Source organism: Cebus imitator, unplaced genomic scaffold, assembly GCF_001604975.1.
Source record: "Cebus imitator isolate Cc_AM_T3 unplaced genomic scaffold, Cebus_imitator-1.0 Scaffold271, whole genome shotgun sequence".
Lineage (NCBI taxonomy): Eukaryota > Metazoa > Chordata > Mammalia > Primates > Cebidae > Cebus > Cebus imitator.
Window position 1 is genome coordinate 1,458,817 of NW_016107586.1, and position 25,721 is coordinate 1,484,537.

The 25,721-nt window shown below is 41.2% G+C and overlaps 1 protein-coding gene across 1 annotated transcript in view; it reads right to left on the reverse strand.

Annotated features, from left to right (window-relative positions):
• SORCS3 (sortilin related VPS10 domain containing receptor 3) overlaps positions 1-25,721 on the reverse strand; it is a 609,576-nt gene that overhangs the window by 97,144 nt on the left and 486,711 nt on the right. The window contains exons 9-12 of the mRNA XM_017500803.2: positions 18,304-18,483; positions 8,577-8,723; positions 7,796-7,898; positions 2,432-2,508 (exon numbers count right to left, since the gene is read on the reverse strand). Coding sequence (XP_017356292.1) covers positions 2,432-2,508; positions 7,796-7,898; positions 8,577-8,723; positions 18,304-18,483 — 507 coding nt within the window. The remainder of the gene's footprint in view (positions 1-2,431; positions 2,509-7,795; positions 7,899-8,576; positions 8,724-18,303; positions 18,484-25,721) is intronic.

The following is a 25,721-nucleotide window of genomic DNA, read 5'->3' on the forward strand; positions in this document are numbered from 1 at the left end:
AGGAACTTAAAAGACAATTTCATATCCACTATGGTAAAACTAATAACGGAATACTTAGACAAAGCCATCACCTCCCAGCAAGTTGGATGAAGACCCAAGTTGGGTGCCTATGAATCCCTACTCTAAGTGGTCATTGGAATACCGTACTTCCAGGAACCTAAAGTTATTCATTCTTTACTTCAACTATTTGTCTGTTACTTATCCATCCATTCGCTCATTCATACACTTTCTCAGTGTTCTATCCATCCATCCATACCTCCCTCTACCCATCGGCATTTTCTAAGCACTGACTATAGTACAAGGTTCTGAATCAAGAGAACTTCAGACCTAAGCCCACATATATCAATGCTTATACCAGACAGGACTTTTATATCTCCAACCTTAGACAGGAGAACCATTTCTCCAGCAGAGAACTAACCTCAACTTTAGATCTTCTAAGGGAAAGTATGCTTGGAGAATTCCTACATCACTTAACCACTGATGGTGGTTCATGCAGCCTAGATGGAGAAGTTGGGATGGTAGGTTAAGTGAAGAGGCTAGAAGAGGAACAGATAGATTTAAAGGGGGAATGAGCAGGAGGAATGGGGCCTCCTATATATATGTTTCAGGGGACATTAGAGAGAAAAAGTAATTTCTCAGCCCTAAACCTCTTTTTTTCATATTTTTCTTCAAAGAAAAATAGAAAGAAAAGAAAAGAAAAATGCCCCTACTAATGATGAGCATTAATGCACAAAGGACCTAAGGGTGCTTCACTTATATTCCAGACATATATTCTGAGCCTGCAATGCTAGGCTTTTCTCTCCAGTTTAAAGGATGGCTTTGTGATAAGCCACATAATGGAGTTGCTGGGGTGAAGCCTAAGGATGAGGAACACAGGAAGAGGCACTGGGGAGGAGGAAGAAGTTATCCTCATCCTTTCCTCTTGATTTTACCATCTGGCCACTGCTCATTTTTACCCTAACACTGGAGTGAAAAAGTAGATTCCTTAACTGTTTATGAAAGGAGGAAAGAAAAAGTATTGACAATACTAGTCAGGCGAGCTGCTTCTCGAGGTAGAGAGACCTCCAGAAATGGTTTGTCTATGAGGAGTTTTTGTACCAGATGAGTTTGAATTCCAGCTTCCATTCTCCTTTGGCTCTCATAATAGATTATTCTACATTTTGAAGGGTATGATCTTATTTATGTAACTGTTCGCCAGCTACCCGATTATGGCCTTGTGGGTAGGAACCTTGACTTATTCTTTACTCTGTGTCTTGAAGTACTTGACATAGTTGCTTTTGTCTAGTAGGTACCTGGTAATTTTTACAAGCTGGTAATCGTGACACTGGTGGCAATGGGGATGATGATGATGGTGGTGATGACAATCTTCACTAAGGATCCAAACAGGAACTTGTGTAACTAGAGTTCATATGGTGACTCTACCTTTACCATCAAAATACTCAGTATCCTTCTCTTGTCTTTTCCACATAGAAACTGTCTCACTTTTAAGACTTAGTAAAATGTCACCCCTCCTTGGAATGTCTTTCCTGGTTTCTCCAAGCAGGATCAATCCTCTCTTTCCTTTGTATGCTAATAATGCCACTGAAATACTGCTATCACCCTGAACTATAGTTAGTTACGAACCCATTTCTTCTATTTAATTTTGAGTTTTTTAAGGAAAGGGACTCCAAAGTATTCAATTGCCTCCTGGAGCCTGACACCTAGTTGACATTGTGTAAGTCTACTTGTCCAACATAGTAGCCACAAGAGAATATTTAAATGTAAATTAATTAAAATAAATAAACTTAAAAATTAGGTTCCTCTGACACAATAGTTATATTTCAGGTGTTCCATAGCTGCATGGACAAGCACAGATACAGAACTTTTCTAGCACGGCTGAACATTCTATTGGACAGCATTGCTATAAGTATTTGTAAACTGAATTAACTTTTCATGCAGTCATGTATCTATTAAGCTATTTCATACTTACTCAAGACAGTCTATACAATTCTTAAACAACCACTGACTTCCATGGCTTTGTCAGTTTTAATGTTCTAATCCTTGCATTTTGTAGATACAGAAACACACTCCGAAAGGTGAAGAGGCCAGCTTGCCAAGAACTCTTGGCACACTAATGATAAAAAGTTGTATCAGTTGCATCCCCAGCAACCAGCACAGTACTTAGCATCTGGACCTGTTACATACATATGGCTGAAGGAACAAATAAGTGAACTTGGAAAATTCCAGTTCCTCCCATTCTCTGCCCAATGCCCTTCTCATTTTCCCCCATTACCCCTCTAATCTGCCAGCCAAATTGGCCAAACTGAATAGTTGCTTCAAATGTTTTGAAACTACAAAGTCATAATGAGATTGAGAATCTATAGGAAGGAGAGAGAGATTGGTAGAACTTACTCTAAATGCCTCCTCCCTCTTCCTCAATTCACCCAGTTACCTGTCTCCACGTGTTGCCCCCATCAGAGGAGATGAACACACCAATATCAGTGTATGAGAGCTCCGGGCCAATGTTGCCTGAAACATAAGCAGATCATTTGAGAGCGTCAGGAGCTTGCCCATTAAGTATGCTTAGGGCTTGGGGAGGGGGTAGCAGAGAGTAAATGTTTTTCTAAGTGGTATTTACAGTTAATTTGTGTAGTTTCTTTCTTGGTGTTATATGAAAAGCCCAGCAGGAAGAAAAACCCAACATGGGAAAAATTTAAATAGTATGACAGAAATGCATCTTTAAATGACATGAATCAAAGACTGAATATTGTTAGTTCAGGTCTCTTGAATTATTCACTGTGTATACCAATAATCTCTTACATTGCTCCTGACAGGTGTCCCCTGAAGGAAGCAAAGAGTGGAAGAGTAAACACATATGGGGAAACTGGGCATGGGAGCCTGAGAAAAACTGGTGTGTGTGTGCATGTGTGTGTGCTCACATGCATAACTGTGTGTCTGTATCTGTGTTTCCAACTTGTCAACATGTCCTTGAGTGCCAGGCAGTTGAGTGACCCAATGGTACAGATGATATAACCTAAATTATAAAGTGCCCAGAAGAAGATGACCACACTCAGCATACCAAGGCCATCAAGCACGGCAGGAAAAGAAGTCACCTGGCTTATACTTAGACCACACTTGCGGCTTCCACCCTTCACACTCTCCTCTTCTCTCTGCCCTTTCTCTTCCCTGTCGCTCCTTCACCTTATGGCTATGCTTATTAAAAAGAAGGTGGTCAAGCTTTTCTAGTCCACCTATACTGATTTAGTTTTCCCAATGGGCAGCCCTCTTCTCAGAGCCTAAAAAATGCCCCCAACCTAATAGTGCTCAATAAATAATTGTGGAATGAATGAATGGGTAAACAATGATTGAATCATGTTCCAATGTTGATGTGCACTTGGGGAGGTACTGACAACAAGAAAGGAACCCTAAACATGTAAGAGTTTATCATATTGACTGATATTTTTTCTTTAAAAATAGCAGGAAAAGAATGTTAGCTCCCACACATCTGTAGTCTAAATAGGAGCACAATAAAAATGCAATAATGAAAATGTTAATTGAGCTCCCGACATTTAACGCTTCAAGATGAGAAATTAAAGCCAGGCTACAGCTTGTCAAGCTCCCATCAGCAACAGGGAGCACACAGATAGCCAACTTGTTTTGAGATTCAAGTTTCCAAAAATAACCCCTGGACTCAGGGCTGAGGGTTTAGGCAGTAGTAGGTGTGAGAGGAGTAGGGGGAGGCTTGGTGAGTAGATTCGTGAAGTTCTGTCTGGAATTTGGAATTTAACTCCCCAGATACAGATTTTAGAAGACACGGGTGAGGAAAGTCAGGAGGAATGGGGAGGAGAGTATCTACTCGAGTCACTGCGGCCTGTGCTAACCCGGAGCATCGTGTTAAGAAGGATTCAGAAGCCACATTTGGTTTTGACAGAATAGAATGTGGTGGTGATCAATGGATGCCTACCAAGGGTAACGGAAAGAGATGGAGGCAGGAGCACAGTTGCCCCAGAGCTGTGTAACTTCCATTGCTGGCATGGAGTCTAAGGATCTAGCCTACCATCCCTCCCCTTCCCTAGAAGCTGGTTCTGTCAACAGCTTCAGCCTCTCTTTCAAAGCTCGGCTAGATGGATTTGAAGGGCCTTATGATAGTAAGAACCCAAGGCTCACAGTAAAGTCTATTTTTGGAAATATCTTCTGTCAATTGAAAGGACCCTTGGAAAAAAAAAGTGCTACTGATCACAGAGACCAGCAAGTTGGTTCCCAGATGAAGGGACAGAAAAGATATACCCAGGAGGAACTGATCTTTGAACATATACAGTCCCTAGGCGGCCCTGTGGGTGATCTTGGATAGGAAGAACTTGAGTTATGGTGTCAGCGAAGGAAGATTTGAAAAACGAGCCTTGCTGGCTGAAGCGGAATTGGAGCTCAGCTGGAGTGGCTGCCAAACCACGTTGGAAGAAGGAGGTGCAGCTGTTACCCACTTGAGTGGTATGATGAGAGAGGTGAGAGGAGGGGGAGTAAGATGGAGAAGAAGAAGAAGGATCTTTTCTTGGCTGGTAATTGAAGGAGGGCCCACTGCCCTTTTTTGGAAGCTTTCAACAACTTGCTTTTACTCTCATTTCCTCCCAGTGCTATCCTTCTCTGCTTCTTAAATATTTTTGAAAAAAAATAAAAGGGAGAGAATTTTGAAGTCCTCTGAGGGCTAATGAAGCTTCTCTCACCACCACTGATGCCAGAGGGAGTTGCTGCCTATACAGGGTGGTTACAGGCTCAGTGGGGGAGGAAGCTGACAGTGTACAATCAACTTGCCCCTGAAGGGGCAGAGGCAGGAGGAGGGCCTCCACAGAAGGAACAACAGGAGGGTGTCAACATTCAGAGTTTACAGGGGGCCTGGCAAGGAGTCTGGTTAGCTGTGGAGCTGGCACAGAAAGGGGCTCCAAGATGGGTCTGGCTGGACGGCTACAGAACAGAGCACCAGAGGTGGAGGCAGGGGGAGTATGGGCTGGGACATGACACCTGTTTCCACCTGCCCACAGTCTCTTCACCTCTAAACTGAGGAGGATAGTAACCACCATTACTACATCATCGTGCAATTGTGCAATCAAGGCAAGGATCGTGTTTTGCATGCTGTAAGGCACTGTGAGGATGTGAGGTCTTTACTACAAGCTTGAAACCACAGTGTTAAGGATATTAGGAACCCTAGTATTTCTGCTTGCAAAAGGCAATTGCCAAATTCTTCATACTGGAATTCCATCTGCCTTCTGAGGTGTCTTCAACAGAAGTTAGAGATGAATCCCAGGGTATACTTTTATCCATGCAGCTTCCCTGAGACCACAGCTCAGTGCAAAGTGGGAAAAGGGAGTGAGCAGTGGGACTGGAGAGAGCCCAGGGTAGCTGACACCTGAAGGCAGGTGGAAGGCATGGATGTGGGAAAGGACCCTGCAGAGGAAGGCTCCATGCAGGCCACTGAAGGCATAATTGGCTGACTTCATGGTTATCGCCCTGATGGCAAATAACTTCCCAGGGTGACCAGGGCAAGCAGGATAAGGAGAAGCTGCGTATAAAGAGGTACACACCAGTGACTTAGCCCTGGCTTTTCATCAAGATCTCACCAGCTGAGTTATATCCCTCCAAAAAATCCAGGGCATGGCAAAAAGCCTCAAGAATTACAGGGGGAGATAAAAAGGAATTAGCGATTCTGATATAGACAAAAGAATTCAAAAATAAATCTTGCCTGTCTGTGTGTTTGCTAATTGACAAAGTACTAATTTAGAAGCAATATGATGGTCACAGGTAATAACAGCTAATCCTACCTTATGATGCTCCGAGCACATGTGTGTCTTGTAAACACACACTTCCATCTCTAATTTTTACAACACCCCCACAAGGTGGAAAACACTCCAATTTTACAGATGAGAAAAATGTAGCTCAGAGGTTAAAAACTAAGCCAAATGCACAAACCTATGAAGTATCAGGGATCAGCCTGGAAAGCAGGAGGACTAGTTCCTGAGTTTCTCTGTATGCATAGTGTATGTATAGAATTTATGGATTCTATTGAAGGAGATGAGCACATTGTATTCTTCTGATTAAGAAGTTTTAACTTCTATAATATTAATGATAAGTAACATGTTCTGAGTATTCAATATGCCCTAGGCACCGTTCTAAGCATTTTACTTATTTATTTATTTATTGAGCCAGAGTCTCACTGTGTCACCCAGGCTGGAGTACAGTGGCACCGTCTTAGCTCACTGCAACCTCCGCCTCCTGGGTTTAAGCAATTCTCCTGCCTCAGCCACCTTAGGTGGGATTACAGGCATGCAACACCACACCTGGCTAATTTTTGTATTTTTAGTAGAGACAGGGTTTCACCATGTTGGCCAGGCTGGTCTTAAACTCCTGACCTCAGGTGATCCACCTGCCTTGGCCTCCCAAAGTCCTGGAATTACAGGCATGAGCCACCATGCCTGGCCATTGTTCTAAGCATTTTAAATTCATTGCTTCATTATATCCTGCAATTCTATTATTTTAGTACTATTATCTCTACTTTGCCAATGAAAACACTGAAGTTCAGAGTGGTCAAGCCACAGAGAACAATGCCTGGCTACACACTAAACATTCAGATAATATTAACTTTTATTATTCATCCATACTTTTTGATGTAGCTTCCAGTTCAGCCCTGGGCCTCCTGTAGGTCTTAAGGAGAGTCATAGGGTCCAGCAGCCCCTGAGTTGGATAAACCAATCCACATGTATTGTACAGTATGAGGATCACTCCTCCAGCCAGGGGAACAGCAACGGAGCCTGCCCTCATCTCTGCCTACCCTGGGACCCCCGAAGCCAGTGGTATTAAGCATAGTTGCTCCCAACCATCTGGGGTTGACAGGAGTTGACTGAAATGCCAGAAGGCTATGCCAGCTGTCAATCTGATGAGAGTGATTGGCCACTGGTGGTATTTAAAAGCTCACACAGTAGGAGGCTTGGAGAAGGAAGCCATGTCTAGACAGTAGGAACTTCAGGGACCAGAGTTTTGGGCTGATGAGAGAAAACAGAAGGGACCAGCTCTGAAAGTCACTGTGAATTTATCTGCTTTCATTAGAAAAACAAACTGACCAACACCAGAGCTCTAACTTCTAAGATTAGCAGGCTGCCTTGCTTTATGCCATCAATGTATTCCTGAAAAGGTGTATGCAAATCCGGTGCATGCTAATCAGAGCATACTCCCTGGAGACGTTAGCTTTCATCTCAGAGTTGCTTTATCTTCATTTCTGACTGATGCTCACTGGACAGTGATTTCAACAATGCAACCTTAAGTTTTTCTGCCCTTTGCCCTCAGACTCTCAGCCAAGTGGTTAATAATGTGTAAACAAACCTTTACATGCACCAGAGACCTCCTGATTAAAAACAACTCTGGGATGGAACCCTTTGTAAAGAATCATCTGTGTAAAGGAAAACTACTCCAACTTATATTTGGTGAGCTAGGAGGTTCATATATCATGTTTACTGAAAGTGTGAATTCCCTATTACAAACAACCATTCTGATTGGTCCGTTTACTTTGAGAGAAACTCTGGCCTCTTGCTAAGCACAGGGGACTGCTCTGTGTCTGGGGGGACTATGCATGAACCTAAGAATCAGAAATGTCTGGAGCTGTTTGCATCTTAGGTTCTTGGGTGGGTATCGGGAAACCCTGCATATTTTCTGGGGAGAGTGCCCATAGCTTTCATCTGGCACTCAAATGAGTCCATGATCCAAAAATACGCGACACCTTTAATTCTAGATGTTCTTAGTGAGGAAGAAGCCCAGGGAATGTTTTCCTTACCTGTAGCCACCACAAGTCCTGGGGCTGTCTCCTTGCTAGAGATTCTTCCTGAGGAATATGGATTTTCAGAGAGCTGCAAGTGCAGATGTAACGAACAGAAAGGCTAAAATGGAGAAGGAAATAGTTTCATTCTAGGAAATTCCAGACACTTGTACCCCTGCACCACTAGAGATGGGCTTCCCACTGTTTAGCCACCAGAAATACCAAGGCATCGGATGGTGAGCCACACAGTTTTGGCAGCAGCACTTGCGGCCAGAGGTACCATCTCACATTTCATGTCTTCTATGGTGCCTACCCCAATATTCCCTACAGTAGGAATCCTGGAAATGCTGATGGATTACCTGTTCCATATGGACATTCCAGCCTAACTCCCCCCTATCCCCACCCTGGGTTCTCAAGGCAACTTTTGCTTGCCTCACCATCTAGCCAGCATTTACCAAAACATGATGCATCATGTCAGTATCAGTTAACAGATGTATTACTATTACTGAGCTGTGCCTGGGGCCCTTGAGCACAGGCTCCTCCTCTTACATGTTTCTTTGCCTTACTATGAGATGGAGCACATAGTAGATCCTCAGTAAATGCCTGCGTAATTCAACTGGGCCTTCCACCCAATTGGTCTGCAGTCTGAGTCCACAGACCAACGCCTTGGAAGTTTTAGAAAATTACTGCTCAGCACCACCTGAGTTCTTAAGACCCTTTGATGAAAGAAAGCCTTTGACACAACTTCCCCACATGGCTAGCCTGCCCTGTGAACTTCCCATGAGGCTGAGTGACTGACCAGCAGGCAATGCACTGGGCCTCCTCTCAGGTCCACATCCGGAGCTTGCAGCAGGCGCCAATCCCTGCCTTTGTTGTAAGTGATGTATGTCTTCACCCGGTCATCCACCTTCTTGTTTGCCAGAAATATCCCTTTGATACCTGCTACCTAGGAAAAAAGGTGAGAGATGGAGAACCATGTTGGGCTAACATGCCTGAGGTCTTGGAGAAGCCCCCAAATTTCCCATGGCATGTTGGGGTTTCAAGCAAGAAGAGGAGGAACGTGATAGGAAACGTTGTAAGTCATGTGGTCTCTGAAAAACGTTTAATAAGTCCATCTCTGAACCTTATGCCACCCCCTAAAGGTCCCTTTCCAAGCCTATCCATCTGCTTTTTCCCATTTTGTCTCTGTACTTTGCTCCACAGGACCTTATCTTACTATTAACATTCCCTCTGAGGTGAGAGTGGCTGACAAGAACTGAAGGAGTTACCCTGCTTCCAGCAAACATGTGTTTCTGCTCAGGAGAGGCCTGTAGATGGGTATTCCATAACAGTGGAAGTTGAGGCATTGTGATTAGTAGCAAGAAAGATATCCTGGGGCAGATGATCCAGCTTGGAGACTTGGCATATATCTCTTTCCGTGCCACTAGCTCACTGTGTGACTTTGCATAACTCCCATATCATCTCTGGGACTCAGCCAATGGTCGCTTTGAAAATGAAGGAATAAGCTCTTCTTCCCAGTTGGCTGGCAAAGGATCCATGAGACTATGCAAAGCACTCACCAGTGTTCCCATGTTTTGAGATTTGCATGCCTTTGATATTTTGACGGGAAAAGAGCATCACCACAAAATAAGCAGCTAGAGGATTAAAGGAGATTTATCACCCAGAAGGGTTCCAGGGTGAGTACAAATTCTACTCAAACTTTTATTCATAACATGCTGGGTAAGGAAAGCAGATATTTAGAATGACAACTTCCTGCATCAAAGAAAGATTCCCTTAACTTTTTTCCATGTTTCAAAGGCAAATAGCATGTTGCAAAAGGCAATTCAATTACTTTAAATACATATAAACAATAGGTTCAATGGCAGGTTTTGTGGGTGACACTCAGAGATCTTAAGTTTTAATTGTATTTATGCCCCATTCTTCGTGTATCATGGTTAACTGAGGTTTACTGCACTTTGCAGAGAATGCCAGTGGGAAGAAAGGGTATGAGTTTCACAGAAGTGAGATTTTATTTTTTTTTCTAATGACATAATTTAATCGAGGAAATAAAAAGTCTTCTTTTCTTTTTTTTACGTAACCTGATTGACCTTGAAAGAGAATGCCAGCCCAAATAAAAATAAACTAACAAAAAAAATGGACAGAGAATGTCAGGTGGAAAATAGAATTATCTGGAAGGACACCAACAGGGGAATTTGACAAAAGGCCAACAATGAAATTGATTAGATTCCTACCTGGAACAGAGGGTAGGTAGGCAGGGAAACCAAGGTAGGGGAGGGGCATGATTTCTGAGCCATGCCCTCCCTAGAGACCCCCACCCTGCCCTAATGGCTTAAGGTCAGGGCCATTCCAAGAAGGACAGCATCTCAAATGCTCATCTAGGGAATATGAGCCCCCCAGATCACCTCAGTGTTTAAAACCAACTGCAAAGGTACATCTCTTAACCTGATTACTAATCATTCCTCACAAAGAATGGAATCTGGGTTTCTCTAGAACCTTCTACCTGATAGAGGCCTTACAATATTCTGTTTAGCCACAGAGCTGATGCCTTTTCTGCTAGACCACCAGCTAATGATTCCAGAGAATTCAGTCTCCTAAATCAGTAACCTTCTCCCACACGTACCCAGGGCCTTGCTATCCACTTCTTGGATGAAAATATTTGGATCTGACTCAGACACCTTGGCCCTGGTTCAGTTGTTCCTAGGGGCTGCTATGGTCCCTTGTGATAACCCCAGCTCAATGCATCACAGCAAGAATTCCAGCCACTCAGCAACCTCTTGCTCTTCCGGGTGAGCAGGTTTAGCAAATTAAACAATCATTACCATTACCATGTTTTCCCACTGAGCACTCCACAACTTGAATAGGCATTTTCTGTGTGTCTCACATATTCTAAGAACAAAACCAGGAGAATGGGGACTGAAAAGATGTAGAAAGGAGAGGCTCCTAGGGAACCCACTTGTACTCTAAAGGTGTTTCTCCTGCAGTTGTACAGAATGCCACAGCAATCTCCTTCTTGTCTGAAAGAACCAGAACATTTCCCACTTGTGTTTGGATAGTTCAAAGCCCTGACATTATACTGAACTGCTTTTTGGCTTCGTGTCTTGTATAAATGGACTGCAAGTTTGGAGGGTACTTGGCTTTTGTGTGTCCTAAACCAACAGTTTTCACAGTTTTTGACTGAAACCCAGATAAGAAATACATTTATGTTGCAACCTAGTAGACTCATACTCATATATGCATGTCTGTGTACACATGTATGTACACATATATTTCTGAGACAAAAGTATTATGAAAGACTATTTGCAATGTAAAGGAATTGGAGAATGAGATGCATTTTTACTAGTCCTCATCCAAGGAGGTACATAGCATTGAATTAACTTTAAACATGCTTCCTCCCACTGTGGTTTGAAATCAGATGTTTGGCTGTTGCTAATGATCTCAGCGGTCCAGGGAGAAGGGGACCAGTTTGTGATGGTGCCCACAGAAGAGGGCGATACAAAATGTCAAGCCTGTGTGGCCCACTTTCCCTCTGGGAATCAATTTGAGTGCAGAGGGAAACTGACAGCAGGCCCCTTGGCGGAATGCTGAGTCCAGGTGGCATGGTCATCTGTCAGTCACCTCCCAGGGACCTTAGGACAAAGAAGCCAGGGCTCTGCTGAGAAAAGCAATTACCATGATCTGCCTTGGGCTGTCCCTAGAGAACCATCTGTAGTTAGGGCCTGAGGAAGGTCGGTTCAGGGAAAAAGTCCCTGTGGGGTCTCTAAGCAGCTGTCCTTCTGGCCCGAAAAGGGTCACTGAAGGTCATGATAAAGCAGAGGAAAGATTATGGGCTGTAGGGAGAGGAAAAGCAAGAAAACATCAGTAAGATGGGCAAAGAGACCAAAATGCTGAGGCTGGCTCGGGAAGTTTCATTTTTTTCCAACCAGGTATACTGGGTCCAGTTATTTAGTCACTGAAGGAAAGCAAATCACACCACAATGAGTTACCACGAAATCCCCATCAGAACAGGCTGTCTGTCTGTCTGTCCCTCTCCCTCTCTCTCTCTCTCTCTCTATCAAACCAAACAAGTATTGGTGAAGATGTGAAGCAACTGCTACTCTCATACCTTGCTGGTGGAAATGCAAAATCACACAGCCACTTTTGGAACAATTTGGTGGCTTGTTGTAAACATATATTTACATTCAACTCAGCAATCCCACTCCTAAGTATTTGCCCGTGAGAAATAAAAATTTATGGTCATGAGAATGTTTATAGAAATTTTATTCAAACCAAAAAAAAGTAACCTAAATACTCTTCACCTAGTGATTGAAAAACCACCTCTGTCACATCCACACAACAGAATGCTGCTCAGAAAGAGAAAGAACCTATGTATTCAACAACGTGGGTGAATCTCAAATGCATTATTCTAAGTGAAAAAAAAGCCAGACTGAAAAGGTTACCTACTGTATAATTCCATTTACTCACTCTCTAGAAAAGGCAAAACTGAAGACAAAGAGGGGTCAGGTTGGGGTTTGCCAGTGATCTGGGTAGAGGAGGGTGGACTACAAAAGGGCAATAAGGGAATATTTTGGGTAATGGAACTGCCTATGTCTTGATTGTGATTTGTACACACATTTAGACAACCAAATGCACAAATCAAAACTCACAGAACTGTATACTAAAAGGGTAAGTTTTACTGTACATAAATTATACCTTCATAAAAAAATGCAAAAAAAAATGTATTGTGAGAAAAGCCTAAGGGTTTTGTCAAGAAGACATGGGTTTCTTCACATGCAGTGCCACTAGCTGCGTCGTCAGAGCCACGCCACGAAATTCTCTGCAACTCTGTCATCTCACAGGCACAATGAAGAATGTGATATTGTGAGAGATAAGCAAGAAAAAAATACATAAGTTGTTTATGACTGTGCAATCCAATACAGTGAACACTGACTACAAATGACTACTTGAAATGTGGCTAGCAGGACTAAGAAACTAATTTTTAGTTTCATTTCATTATAACCAATAGAAATTTGAATTTAAGAACTGATACCCACTTCAGTTATTGGCAAACATTTAAGTATGTTAAGAATAACATGGGTATATGGATCTTCTTTTTTTACTGTACATTTTAGGAAATGTTAAATAATGATTAAGTATTTCTGGTAAAAATTTAGCATATAAATTGAGATTCATGGGACATGTAAAATACATCCAGGATTTTACAGACTTAGTATGGAAAAATAAAAATAACTAAATAGTTGTTTACATTGAGTGTATACTGAAATTACATTTTAGATACTTTGTTTAAATAAAAATATTATTACAATTAATTTTGCCTGTTTGTTTTTTAGGTTTTTTTTTTTTTTTTTTTTTTTTTNTTTTTTTTGAGATGAAGTCTCGCTCTGTCACCAGGCTGGAGTGCAGTGGCGCAATCTTGGCTCACAGCAACCTCTGTCTCCCAGGTTCAAGCAATTTTCCTGCCTCAGACTCCTGAGTAGCTGGGACTACAGGTGCATGCCACCACCCCAGCTAATTTTTGTATTTTTAATACAGACGGGGTTTCGCCATGTTGGCCAGGATGGTTTTGATCTCTTGACCTCGTGATCCACCTGCCTCTGCCTCCCAAAGTGCTGGGATTACAGACGTGACTCACTGCTTCTGGCCTGTTTTTTACTTTTTAAAATGTGGGAAGCAAAAATGTGAAAGTGTGTATGTAGCTCACCTTATATATATTTATTTGACAGTGCTGGTCTAAGGCATTGCCAGGTACACTGTGGTTATTATTGCAAGGAGTTATAAGTTGGATGCAAAATATCCAGGAGAGCATTGAAGAAAATGTATCATACCAGCAGCTCAGATAATGTTGCCATAGTATAACTGTGGGTGTTGGAAAGAATATTTGTTTCTTGATTTATTAGGGAGAGTAATTAAAAAGAAATGTAGTTTACAGCTGGGGACGTGAAGACACTACAATAGAGCTCTATATGAAAAGAGTGTTATGAGAATAATGGTAAGAACACACAATAGACTACATTCACTGTCAATACCAACCTTGTTTTGAAGGAGTCAGCTTCTGACACCTCAAGGAAGAGATCAATTATTATTTGGCCTTCAAGTATTATTTTCTCCCCAATTATATAATTATAGTTATGACAATATTATACTTTGAGGCAGGAATTCAAGAAAGAAAAAGCATGAGAATCTCTCTACAGCAGGAGACAACTCCGACAGATTTGAAATGGAAATTATCTCAGCCTTGTTAGATTTTGGGGAGTTCAGTGGGGTTGATCTCCATTGGTCCAAGGATTTTTCAGTGCCAAGGCTTGCAAGGCAAATTCCCAAATAAGTTCTTGTTTCCTTTGTCTCCTCTCCATTATCTAGAAGAGGCTTCAGAGGTCCATGCAGAAGATGGAGTGATATACCTGTGGCTTAAGTGGTCAAGGTCAGCCCAAACCACCTGATATCTGAAAATTACCTGAAGGCATCTCCAAACTTTTGAGTCAAGGTGAAATAGGTGTGCTGCCCTATTGTAATATAAAGTTACAGATAACCTGGCACAGGGGACTATATCATACATGCAAATATTTTCTGGATATGTAAATATTTTCTGGATATGAGGGGAAAAAGAGAAATACCAGCCCAGGCCAGGTGCAGTGGCTCATACCTGTAATCCCAGCACTTTGGGTAGCCAAGGCGGGCCAATCATGAGGTCAGGAGATCAAGATCATCCTGGCCAATATGGTGAAACCCTGTCTCTATAAAAATTACAAAACTTAGCCAGGTGTGGTGGTGTGGGCCTGTAGTCCCTGCTACTTGGGAGGCTGAGGCAGGGGTATCACTTGAGCCCACGAGGTGGAGGTTGCAGTTAGCTGAGATTGCACCACTGCACTCCAGCCTGGTGACAGAGCAAGACTGTCTCAAAAAAAATTTTAATTAAAATTAAAGAGAGAGAGAGAGAGAGAGAGAGAGAGAGAGAGAAATACTAGCCCATAGCATAAATGTCTGACTCTTCAGTCAAGCTTTTTCCCAGTATATTTACAATCTTTATCCCCACTGCTCCACAAGGCCACTCAAGATTTCATAAAATAGGATGTCTATTCATCCAACTCTGGTTCTCTTATTTCCAACAATTTGTCTATAATTTAGCTAAACTCATATCTATAAGTCTTCCCCAAATTCCTCAAATTAGAATTAACCTTTTACGACTCCAAAACCTGGTAGAATCACAACTCTAATACAAGTTAGACTGTGATAATTACCCTAATAGAGTCACTTATATCTCTCTAGTAATTATGAATCTCATGCACCAGTCCTAACATCATCAAACAAAATATACTTCACAAAAGTATATTAATTTAGCTGAACTGAATGTGAAAACTTACTTTCTCAGCTCCATTACTCAAGGGCATTTCGAGTCCAGAAAAGTTGTAGTCTCTTTGCTAACTGGCCACATGGTACAAATCACAGTTTCTGTGAGAATTTTCAGTAAAGAAGGTTAAATTCTAATGACCCCTAGAGATCAATTAAATTGAGCTTTCTCTCTAAACCACAGAATGTATCTCCAGGTACAAAGCAGCATTACCCTCTAAAAATCTTCAATATGGTCATGGTCTAGATAATGTCAGGTTGCAATTTATTTACTTGGTATTACACGTTTTCTAGAATCTGAAATTCAGCTACTTATCCAGCCCTCATTCTTGTCCCTGACAAGCTTCTATTCCACACAATTAGCCTGGCTAGCCTACTTTCTCACAAATGTGCACCACCCATTCAGTCCTCGGCTCATTCCATTCCTACATTTGGAATGCCTCCTACTTCTTCACTATTTCCTCCGCAAAGGAAAATGATAATCAGAGTGGTAGTGCTGAGGAAAAGAACTGCACGTGTGCAGCTCATCCCCATACCCCTGCCTCTCTTTTAGGATCTGCCTGCAAAGGTCACATCCTCTGTACATCAATGCTGCGGTGTCATAGGAACAGGCTTCCATAGGACAATCTTTGATTTATCATTTCTGCCAGGGACTGAATGGATGAATTCAATTCTGGGGTACAGTATTATCAGTCCCACTTCCTTGTGCAAAATTTCTAAAAGCAATAAAGCTGTGCTTGCTATCCATTTGTCTCACCCTTTGTTGCTGTCCTAATTGGTTCAAGCATTGGCCAGGTAAATAAGGAACTTTGTTTACTGACCCCCTCAAAACCCAACAAACTAGATTGCAAACTCTCTGAAAGTAAAAACTATGTTTTTTCTCATGGGCTTGAACACAAAGTACGGGTGTGATCAATCCTAAAATTGAATAGGAAACAAGATCAAGAAAGCTGTTTTTATTTTTTTATAAAGTTGCCCTGTCTGTTAGGTCTTCTCTGTAGATGCAATGACACCATGCCTTTTTTTTCTTCAGTATGACTGAAAACACAAGACCAACTTCAGTGGAAAGAAAAAAAATTATAGGTATCTGGGCACATTCTTCATTTTGATTCATGCTTCATTTCATATCACGGTGTCTCACTGTTGTAAATGACCAAGGAGTTTCAGGTACCCCTTCTTAGAAAAAGAGCAGCATAGTGGCAAACTCACCCACTGTACAAAGAAGATCAGTGACACCAGAATTTCTTGACTGCAAGGTCATCTGCAGCAATGCCCACCCTCCTTATTTGGGTCTGATCACAGGGACATGAATAACAGTCTTATCTCTATGGCTTTACTTGTACAAACAGGAACTTGGAATGGCCTCCGTCCTGGGAACATTAATCCAAACCCTCCCACAAGATGTGACTTATTGTCCAATAACAAAGGTGTATTTCTGCCTCCTGGTATGATTAGAGGCATAGAAATGTAGGCTTCCCACAGTTATTACTCCCCTTAGTCATCTCTACTAGTCTCTACATCTTTATGAAAAAATCTGGAACATTTCCCAAACTGGGACCTTGTTTAAGGGAATTATTTCAGCCCTTATCAGTTACTCTCTAGGAAATCAGGGTATTTCTATTGATTTTGTCTTCTACCCAATGACATTCACTCCTTGTTTTAAAATGTACTTTGATTTGCCCAATGCCTTTATGTTGTCATCTCTCTACCTAACAGAACAGGTACAATCTTAAATATTTCTACCACTCTCAGTGTATTAGTCCATTCTCACACTGCTATTTAAAGATATCACCTGAGACTGAGTAATTCATGAAGAAAAGAGGTTTAATTGACTCACAGTTCCACATGGCTAGGAAAGCCTCAGAAAACTTACAATCATGGTGGAAGGCAAAGGGGAAGCAAGGTATGTCTTATATAGTGGCAGGAGAGACAGAGGGAGCAAGTTCCACACTTTAAAGCCATTGGCTCTTGTGAGAACTCACTCACTATCATGAGAACAGCGTGTGAAAACCACCCCTATGATCAAATCACCTCCCACCAGGTCCCTCCCTCAACACATGGGGACCACAAATTCGAGATGGGATGTGGGTAGGGACACAGAACTAAACCATATCACTCAGTCACTGAGTAGCCAACTTAGATACCAATTTAGGGCTGCTGCTGGGACTTGGACAGGCACTGCTCAGAGACCACCACTGTAAAGCAGAAGCCCACGCATTTAGCCTTGTGTTCTGAAAGCCACTCCTACTCTTCAGTAGGAAAACTCACAAGGGAACAGCTCACCCAGCTCTGAGGCCACCACCCAGAATAGACAACGTATCTCTTTCTACGAATGATCTCAACCATCATAGTCTGTATGGGTGTGGCCAATGGTTACTGGTGAATATTGGATAATGAGATACACCTTCATTGCTCAGCTCAATCCTTCATATCCAGGTGGTCAGTCAAGTTCCTTTACTGGGACCAGAGCTGTCCAAGGTCACATAGTGTCACTATAAAAGGCACCACATCTTTTAGGTCACTGAAAGCGGTCCTCTCTCTCTCTCTCTTTCTCTCTAATTACTACATGGAGTCACTTGGTTTCCTAAGTAAATTATTCTTTAGTGATCACATTTTTTAACAAGCTCAATATACATGACACACTCATGTCAAGGCCAATTTTTTTACCCTGCACAGATGTTGGCATCTGGTGGCCTCTTAGAATAACTTTCATTCCCACCATTGATATTCACTTTTATTTTCCTATAAAATTTGTTCATAAAACAGGACTTTCCAAATAATTTGGGGCACATAAATAGCACTATTCCCTCCACTCAGGGTCCACACAAGCAATATTGCATTTACAAAGCTATTTTAAAAATCATGTAGGCCAGGTACCTTAATTTCTGTCTGGTAATCCATTGTTTATACACACAAGAATGCTAAATTTATTGAGTTGGCCACCACACTAGATGCATCACATCCATCACCCCTTATCCCACAACAATCTCCTTAGGCAAATATTTTATCTCTATTTTACTAGAATTGAGGCATATAGAAGTTAAATCCCTTGCCCAAAGTCACACAGTTGCTAAGTGGTAGAGCTGGAATCTGAACCCAGGACTCCAGTGCTTGTGTTTATACCATTAAAACTCATGAAAAACAGAGGTAGATCTGAGGGAAGGGCAATGTTGGCTACATACCTCATACAATTCTATGATGATGTTCCCCATTAGACCTCTGCTGCTCTTGATGTTCTCCATGGCCAGAGTGAAGTAAATCCCACGCGTGTCTGAGATGTAGAGGTTGTACGTGTCATTCTGGTTCCATTCTTGGACAGCTGCAAATACTTGATTCTCGTCTGTACTGATAATGTGCATGTCCTGAAAGAAGATGGAAGGCTTATAAGGCAGCGGATCTCCATATCTCTCTGCCCATTGGGATGCCAAGTAATTACTATGACTTATGAAATTGCTGCGAAAAAGCTTGAGTTATAGGCAATGTTAAACAATTCCACGTTGAACCAAGGCTATAAATTATGAGCTTCATGATTTTTGTTCCTTGCTAAGTGACAGCAAAATGCGTGTAAGGGGCTTTGGTTGATATCATTTCCCATGGCTTCCAAGGATTCATCTACTTTCATTTTTTATTTTTATACCTAAAATCTAAGAGTGCCAACAGAGACAGACAGCCTTGCTAAAGGAAGTGCACGCATGCAATGAAGACAGAGCCCATCTTGTCATCAGATATTCATTTATGTTTTTAAATTCCATAGTATGGTGGTTTACACTTTACTTTAGAATCTTCAGAGTCATGAGGATTGCAAGAAATGTGGCATGGAGGTATAACCAATGAGTGGGCCTCTAGACCTGCAATCCTGTTTCAATCAGAGCAGAACCAACTGCATCTGTTGTAAACACTGGAGTTCTGTGTAATATTTTAGAAGTAAAATGTAAGGGATGTTCTGCTGCCAATAAAACTATATTGAAGATCACTATACAGAGAAAAGGATACTCAACCTGGAATTTAATGTTCTGGGTCAAAATATAAGCACTGCTATAAGTAAGCTGCATGGTGCTGAATGTGTCAGTCTCTCTGAACTTCAGTTTTTTTGCCTAGTGAAGAGGTTCAGCTATGAAGAAAAAAATCTACTTGGGTACTATTCTAAGCAATCTAAATGTATTTTTTCAATTCAAAACGAAAATAATTTTGTGAGGAGGTTGGTATGATTATTTCCATTTTACTGAAGAGCAAACTAAGGTGCACAGAAGTTTACCAATCTGTTCATGGCAGAACCAGCTTTTGAATCTCTGTGGTCTGACTCCACCCCAATGAATAGTTTCTAGTCATTTGGATATATAACCTCTAGATTAGGGATTTCAAACTGATGACTCATGAAGTAAATATGGATCACAAATGTTTAATTGGCCATATTCTGTACTGAAAACCAGAGTCTTTGGTCTTTCAGGTGGAGTCAGGACCCCGAGTTAGGGTCTCAGCCCTCTATATTCATATGTTCTTAGGGTCTGCCACTTATACACTGATGTTAACTTCCTGGTTCCTGACATCACTTTAGTTTTAATCCTGGACTGGATCATCATTTTTTTTTAATCAAAAACATTTTAGAGACAGGGTTTTGCTCTGTTTGGATCATTTCTAAAATCAAATCTAGTAGTTTACAATTCAAAATAATTTATAAAAGCCAGTTTGCCTATGTAGGTAGGCACCAAATAGAGATTATTGTAAACTTCAGCCCTTATCTAGAGAACGTACATAGTCAGGAGGACATGTTGACATGGATAATCATTTGCCAAAAATTGAGGTAGTTAAAAAATGCATAAACATACGATGCATACGCCAAAGAGATAGCAGAAAGAAAGGCAACCTTGTTGCTGGGATGAAAAGCGCTAGTAAAAGGCCGAGCGGTGATTGGAGCTGACAGTAGCTTAATAATCAGGCAGGGTCTAGCCTTTACTGTGTTTGACCAACCTTTCCTAGAAACCGTTTCAAGTAAAAAGAAACAGCAATGTCTGTAATGTCATCACCAGAGAGAGCTCCTCCAAGATGATTTATAAAGGAGTAAACCCATTTGATTTGGACAACCTGGAGGTGAGAGAAGTAGAAAAGCAAGTTCTGGATCTTTTTATTGAAGATTCTTTGTTAAATCTCAGCCTCTGGCCTTGAACTCTCTAGGTCACCTTGACTAAGACCTCACTTGCTCATTTGTGCTTACACACCTTGTAGAATTACAGGTTCCTGCTGAGCTGCTTGAAAATGGAAAGATAGCTTGCTCTTAAACACCATGTGATGAAATCGTGTTGTGGTGGTGTGGAATGAATGCCCAAGAACCCAGTAGGAGGCGAAATCACAGCTGCAGGAAATACGAATTAAATTCACTTACCCTGTTAAAAATGCAATAGAAATGCCTGGTTTTTCCCAGATGTTTTGGTCATAAAAATGAATGAGCTAAGTTATTTTAGACTAAGCTAACGTAAAAGAAATGGGAAAAGAACGACTTAAAATACCAGGACATGGTCAGAATTAGAGGCAGCCAGGTTCACTGTGAGTGCATATTAGGTTAATGCTGTCCTGGGGCTATGTCACCTGGAGTAAGGCTGCCCTCTCATATCCAGAATTCTGAGATATCTGTTTGAGAATGCCTTAATTTGCCAAAGCTAACAAATGACATTACTAAGATATAAACCTACAACTTAATCTTAATTTAAACCTAATCTTAATCAAGAAGTTAACTTTTAAACACTGTATCAGTGGGGATATAATTTGGTGTGCATCAAAATGACCTAGCAATCTTAATAGCATGCAGACTTGTGCCAAGAACATTAACCAAAAATGCACATACAGCAAACCTGGCGCCTCTAATCCTGATCACTGCCTGAGACTGTAATTCAGTATATCTGGAGTAGACCCTTAGATTCTACCATCTGAACAAGCCCTCCAGATGATTTTGGTGCATATAAGTCCAGATAATCACTCACTCTAAAATACTCAGAAATATATAACCTCTGTCTAAATAGGTCTTTATGGTTGAATGGGGTCAATCAATAGTAACTAGAACATTCAGTCTTCAAGAACAAAGAAAAGCATAGTTAAAATTGGTCCACTAGAGACCTGAACAATAATTAAGCTTATTTCTTGAACTGAGTTACCTCAATCTATCTCCAAAGCATGTGCCATTGCCTTACTTGTTGATCCTGAGAATATGCAGGGAAAAGTTTGGTGATAGAGAAATCCAAGGAAGGAAAATGCAGTAAGAGTAAATTTAGGCTGAGACTTTACTAAACTTGGAATTTGAAAAGCATCAGACATAATCACATACATATTTATATTTGGAAAGCAATTATAAATAGCATTCCCTGTCTGCACTGCCAAGACAATAATTTGGGAGAGTTATGGTTGCTTTTGAAAATGAAAACCTGTGACTTCCTAGGTGAACAATGGCGAATACACTTCACTGTTATTGAAGCATTTTATAATCTGGTCCTAATGTAATTTTATTCATTGTAATAATACCCATGTTATTAAGCATCTGCCATGTGTCAGGTAATGGAAATACAGAGAGAAAGAAAAAGCAAAACCTCCACTAAAGAAGATGGCTTCTGATGGTGGAGACATCACATACTCTAGTGGCCTTTATCAAATTTGGCCAAAGTGACTATGTGCTATGATAGAGGTGCTAAAACTGGTGATTGGCATACAAACGCTTACAGGTGACAATGAGGATAGCACAGTCAAGGAAATGTATGGGAATCTGTATAGCTTAAGAGCAGTTTTTCTCTGAAGGAGGTGAGGCAGAGAGGGGCTACATCATAAGGGGCACTATGGCACACCTAACTTTTACCCAAAGAATAGCACAAAACTATCACAAGATTTTAAGCAAGAGAAAGGCATGACTAGAATTGGTCAATACAGAGATTTGGGTAGAGAGGACAGGGATCCTTCCATGAGCAAAATAATTGTGGAAGCATTGTGAAGAGGGGACTTAAGAGGGGCAATGCTAGAGGCAGGGAGAAAGGCTTAAAAGGTCATGGCAACAGTCCAGATAATAACTCATGAGGGCCTGAACCAAGAAAGCCAGCTCTCCAAAAGGTCCCTAGGAGAGAGACTGGTGAGATAGTAAGGAGTTAAAATCTACAGAGGGAGAAGGGAGTAGGACAAATACATAGTGCCTCAGATATGTGACTTATAAAACTCTACTTTTCCTTTATAGCACTCAACACAAGTATAATTAAATAGTCTCTTATGTAGTTATTTGATGTTTGTCTCTCTCATTAGATTATAAGATCCCAAAGAGCACAAACCATATCTTGCGATGTATCACTTTATCTCTGATACTCACCAGAGTATCTGGCACATTGTAGACATCCAACAAGACTACTGAATAAATAGAGTAAATAAGTAAGCATAGGAGAGAGATGGGATATGAGGACTATAAGGTGGAGGCTAGAAGCTTCCTAAAAGCTTCATTTCAGACTTGTTAAATGGGATCTTTAAGAGGGTCTACATCAAAGAGGCAGTTGGATATGTTGTCTAGAGCTCAATGGACAGAAATGGGCTGCAGTTGTAGATATAGGAGTCACCAATATTGAAAAAAAGTGAGGGATGAAGTCACCCAGGAACCATGCAGAATCAGGAAGAGCTTGGGAACATCAACCTTTAAAGAGGTGGTGAGAAGAAGGGGATCCAGAAAAAAAAATCATTTAAAAAATACTACCAAAGGGAAAAGTATCAAGTATGGATTATTTTTGTCAGTGTGAAATGTTTCAGAATGGCGAAAAGCAATAAAGATGTAGAGGCATCTATTGGATTTCAAATGCAGGTGGCTACTGTAGCAATGACTAGTGATTTTTAGTGCCATAGGTGGATCTAAAGGCAGAGAATATACAGCAGAAGGTTGAAGAGTGAATAGGAAGAGAGAAAAGAGATTAGAATTATAGATAACTCTTTAACAAATGTGGCCGTGACACAGCAGTGAAGGCTAAATTAGTATTTGGGGAAATGTAAAAACTAAGGAAACAAAAGGTTAATATCATTGTCATTATCATTATAATGAATTTTCTAAGACATTATTTCCCTTTCCTCTCTTCTGTTATTCAAAATGGAATTAACCATATTCTACTGTCAAATAAAAAATGAACCCAGACTTAGGTAAGAAGAGATTTTATTTGAAAAGACTTGTAATATCTGCAAGCACCTTGGAGTGAAGGCACAAAAGAATGACTTCTATGGAGAAAAGTAAAAGAAGACTAAAAGAACTGGGTGTGAAAAGTAGAGTGAGCAGGTGGCATGACTGAGCAATTGAACAGGAAATTATTCTCTTTGAGGTCAGGTGATTCTCAGAAGGCCTGTTGAGGGGGGCTGTTTCTCATTGCCATGCTTGCTTCAACTCCCATTGCTTACAGAAGCTTAAGAGTTGGTCAATGTTCAGGGGCTTGGGGAAGGAGAAAAGCTGGTTTTAAGTCTGAGCAAGTCAAATTAGCAGGCATTTTGTCCATATTGACTAGTAGGACAACATTTTAGCAAATCATTTATGAGACAAAGAAGGGGAATCTGGTCTTATTATAGGTAAACAAGGCAGACATCTGAGTCTTATCAAGTCATATGGAGAAACAGGGTGTGCAATAAGCCATTTCCCAAACACAAAAAGGTGGAGAATTTCTTGACCTTGGTTGTTTTCCAGGGGCACAGGTCTCAGGCAAAGATCACTTTCAACCTGAATCCCTTACAGAAAGAAACAAAAATCTTTTCTCTTGTAGAAACAATTTATTAGAGTCGTAAGTTAAGTCCAGAATCTGAGACAAAAGAGGGTATATCAGGCTCAGAGTGGTAAAGTGAGGGCTTAAGGCAATATTTAGTCCAAGGTGAGGAAGGAGGTGAGAGGAGGGAGAACAGCAGAAAAGATAACTTGAATCCTGATCTTAAGACCTGGGTAGTAAAATACTATGTACAACAAACCACTGTGACACATGTTAACCTCCATAACAAAAGGTTGGGATGTGACCCCCATTAGGGACACTGATCAGGGCAGGTTAAGAGGTTATTATTTCCTCCCAGACCAAAACTGTTCCTTAGATTTGTTGAGCACTTTACACTTGACCAACATGAGCTATTCATTAAATCCTCTCAACTCTGTCCAATAATATTATCTCCATTTCATGGATATGGAGACCTAGGCTCATGGATAAGTAAGTGGCAGAGCTGGAATAAAAACTCAGGGTTTCTGCTCATAAGTTCACCTGTCTTTTCTCTAGGTTACCTGCTCCCTGTCACCTGCCCCCCCATGCCCTCTACTGCTGCATGCTTTTCATGCCTATTGGACTAAGAGTACCAACCTGATGCCCAGGGACTGAGTAATGGAGGGCTCAGCGCAAGGCTGGAGCTCCCAACAATGCTGCTCATTATTAATGGTGCTCGTTTCATTCTCTGCCAAACACTCCAAAGCCGTGGAGTGCCCCAGGACAGCATATTCTGAACATGTAAACTGGGAGCAGAGGTGCGAGGGCAATGATGACAGGGAGTTTTCCATGACTTTGTTTCTAAGCAAGTCACCTAAAAGCATCGATACTGCGTGGAACAGCAACAACTTGCTTAAAAGCATTTCCATTTTCAAACAATGAAAAGAACCAATATTCTTCCACCCTCTCTGTCCCCACCTCTTCAGCTTTGACTATGAAAACCAGGCCAGCACTGGCTAATAAAGGAGATCAATAACCATCCAGCTATTTTCACAGCAGCCTTCATATTAATGAGAAGCTGCTCTGGATGAGGCTCTATAAAAGGGGCTGAGTGGATGGCACTCTACCACAAAATTGCCTCGGGGTTGCTAATCATTAATGGAGTGTTCTGTGGCTGTGATCAATTCAGGGCCTCATTTGTTCCCACCTGCAGCCACACTGTCCAGGGGAGTGAATGGTTTGTTTTCTTTAGAAGGTTAAAAATACATAAAATACGCAACACACAGAGACAAAATAAACTCTACCTCAGGGAGATGGCGTGGAAAGTTCCCTAAACTCATTTTCTAGGCTTAGAAACATGGAGACCTTCAGGTTACTGCAACGGGGCATTCTCCTTTAGAAAGAGTGTAACTGTGAATTTCCCCTTTCTAATCTTCTCCAAGCTAGAATACCTCTTTCCTGTTTGGGTTTAGAATATCTGATGGGTACATCCTGAAAACACAATACTACACAATGGTTCCATAAAGCTAATCAGAGAGAGGATATAGAAAATGAGAAATTGGTTTCCATGGCCCATGAAGCTACTTAAGATGGTCTCTGCTGACCTTATCAGCCTCTCTGCAACCTAGTCTCTCAAGATGACTTTTTGGTTTGTTGAATGAACTGTGCTGTCTCTTAAAATCTGGCTATGCATATATTTTCTATCAACTTCTTCCCATCTTTCTTTGCAGAATTAACTCCTTTATTTTTCTTATATCAGCTTAAACATGACTTTTACTAGGAAACTGCCCTCAGTACCCATAGTCAACAAAAACCACCTTTTATGCCAAGATGGCCTTTGAATTTCCATAACACTCTCATATCCACTGTTGCTTATTTAGTGTCTTTTTTACCAGAATATGAGATCCATGAAGGCGGGGACCATTTGT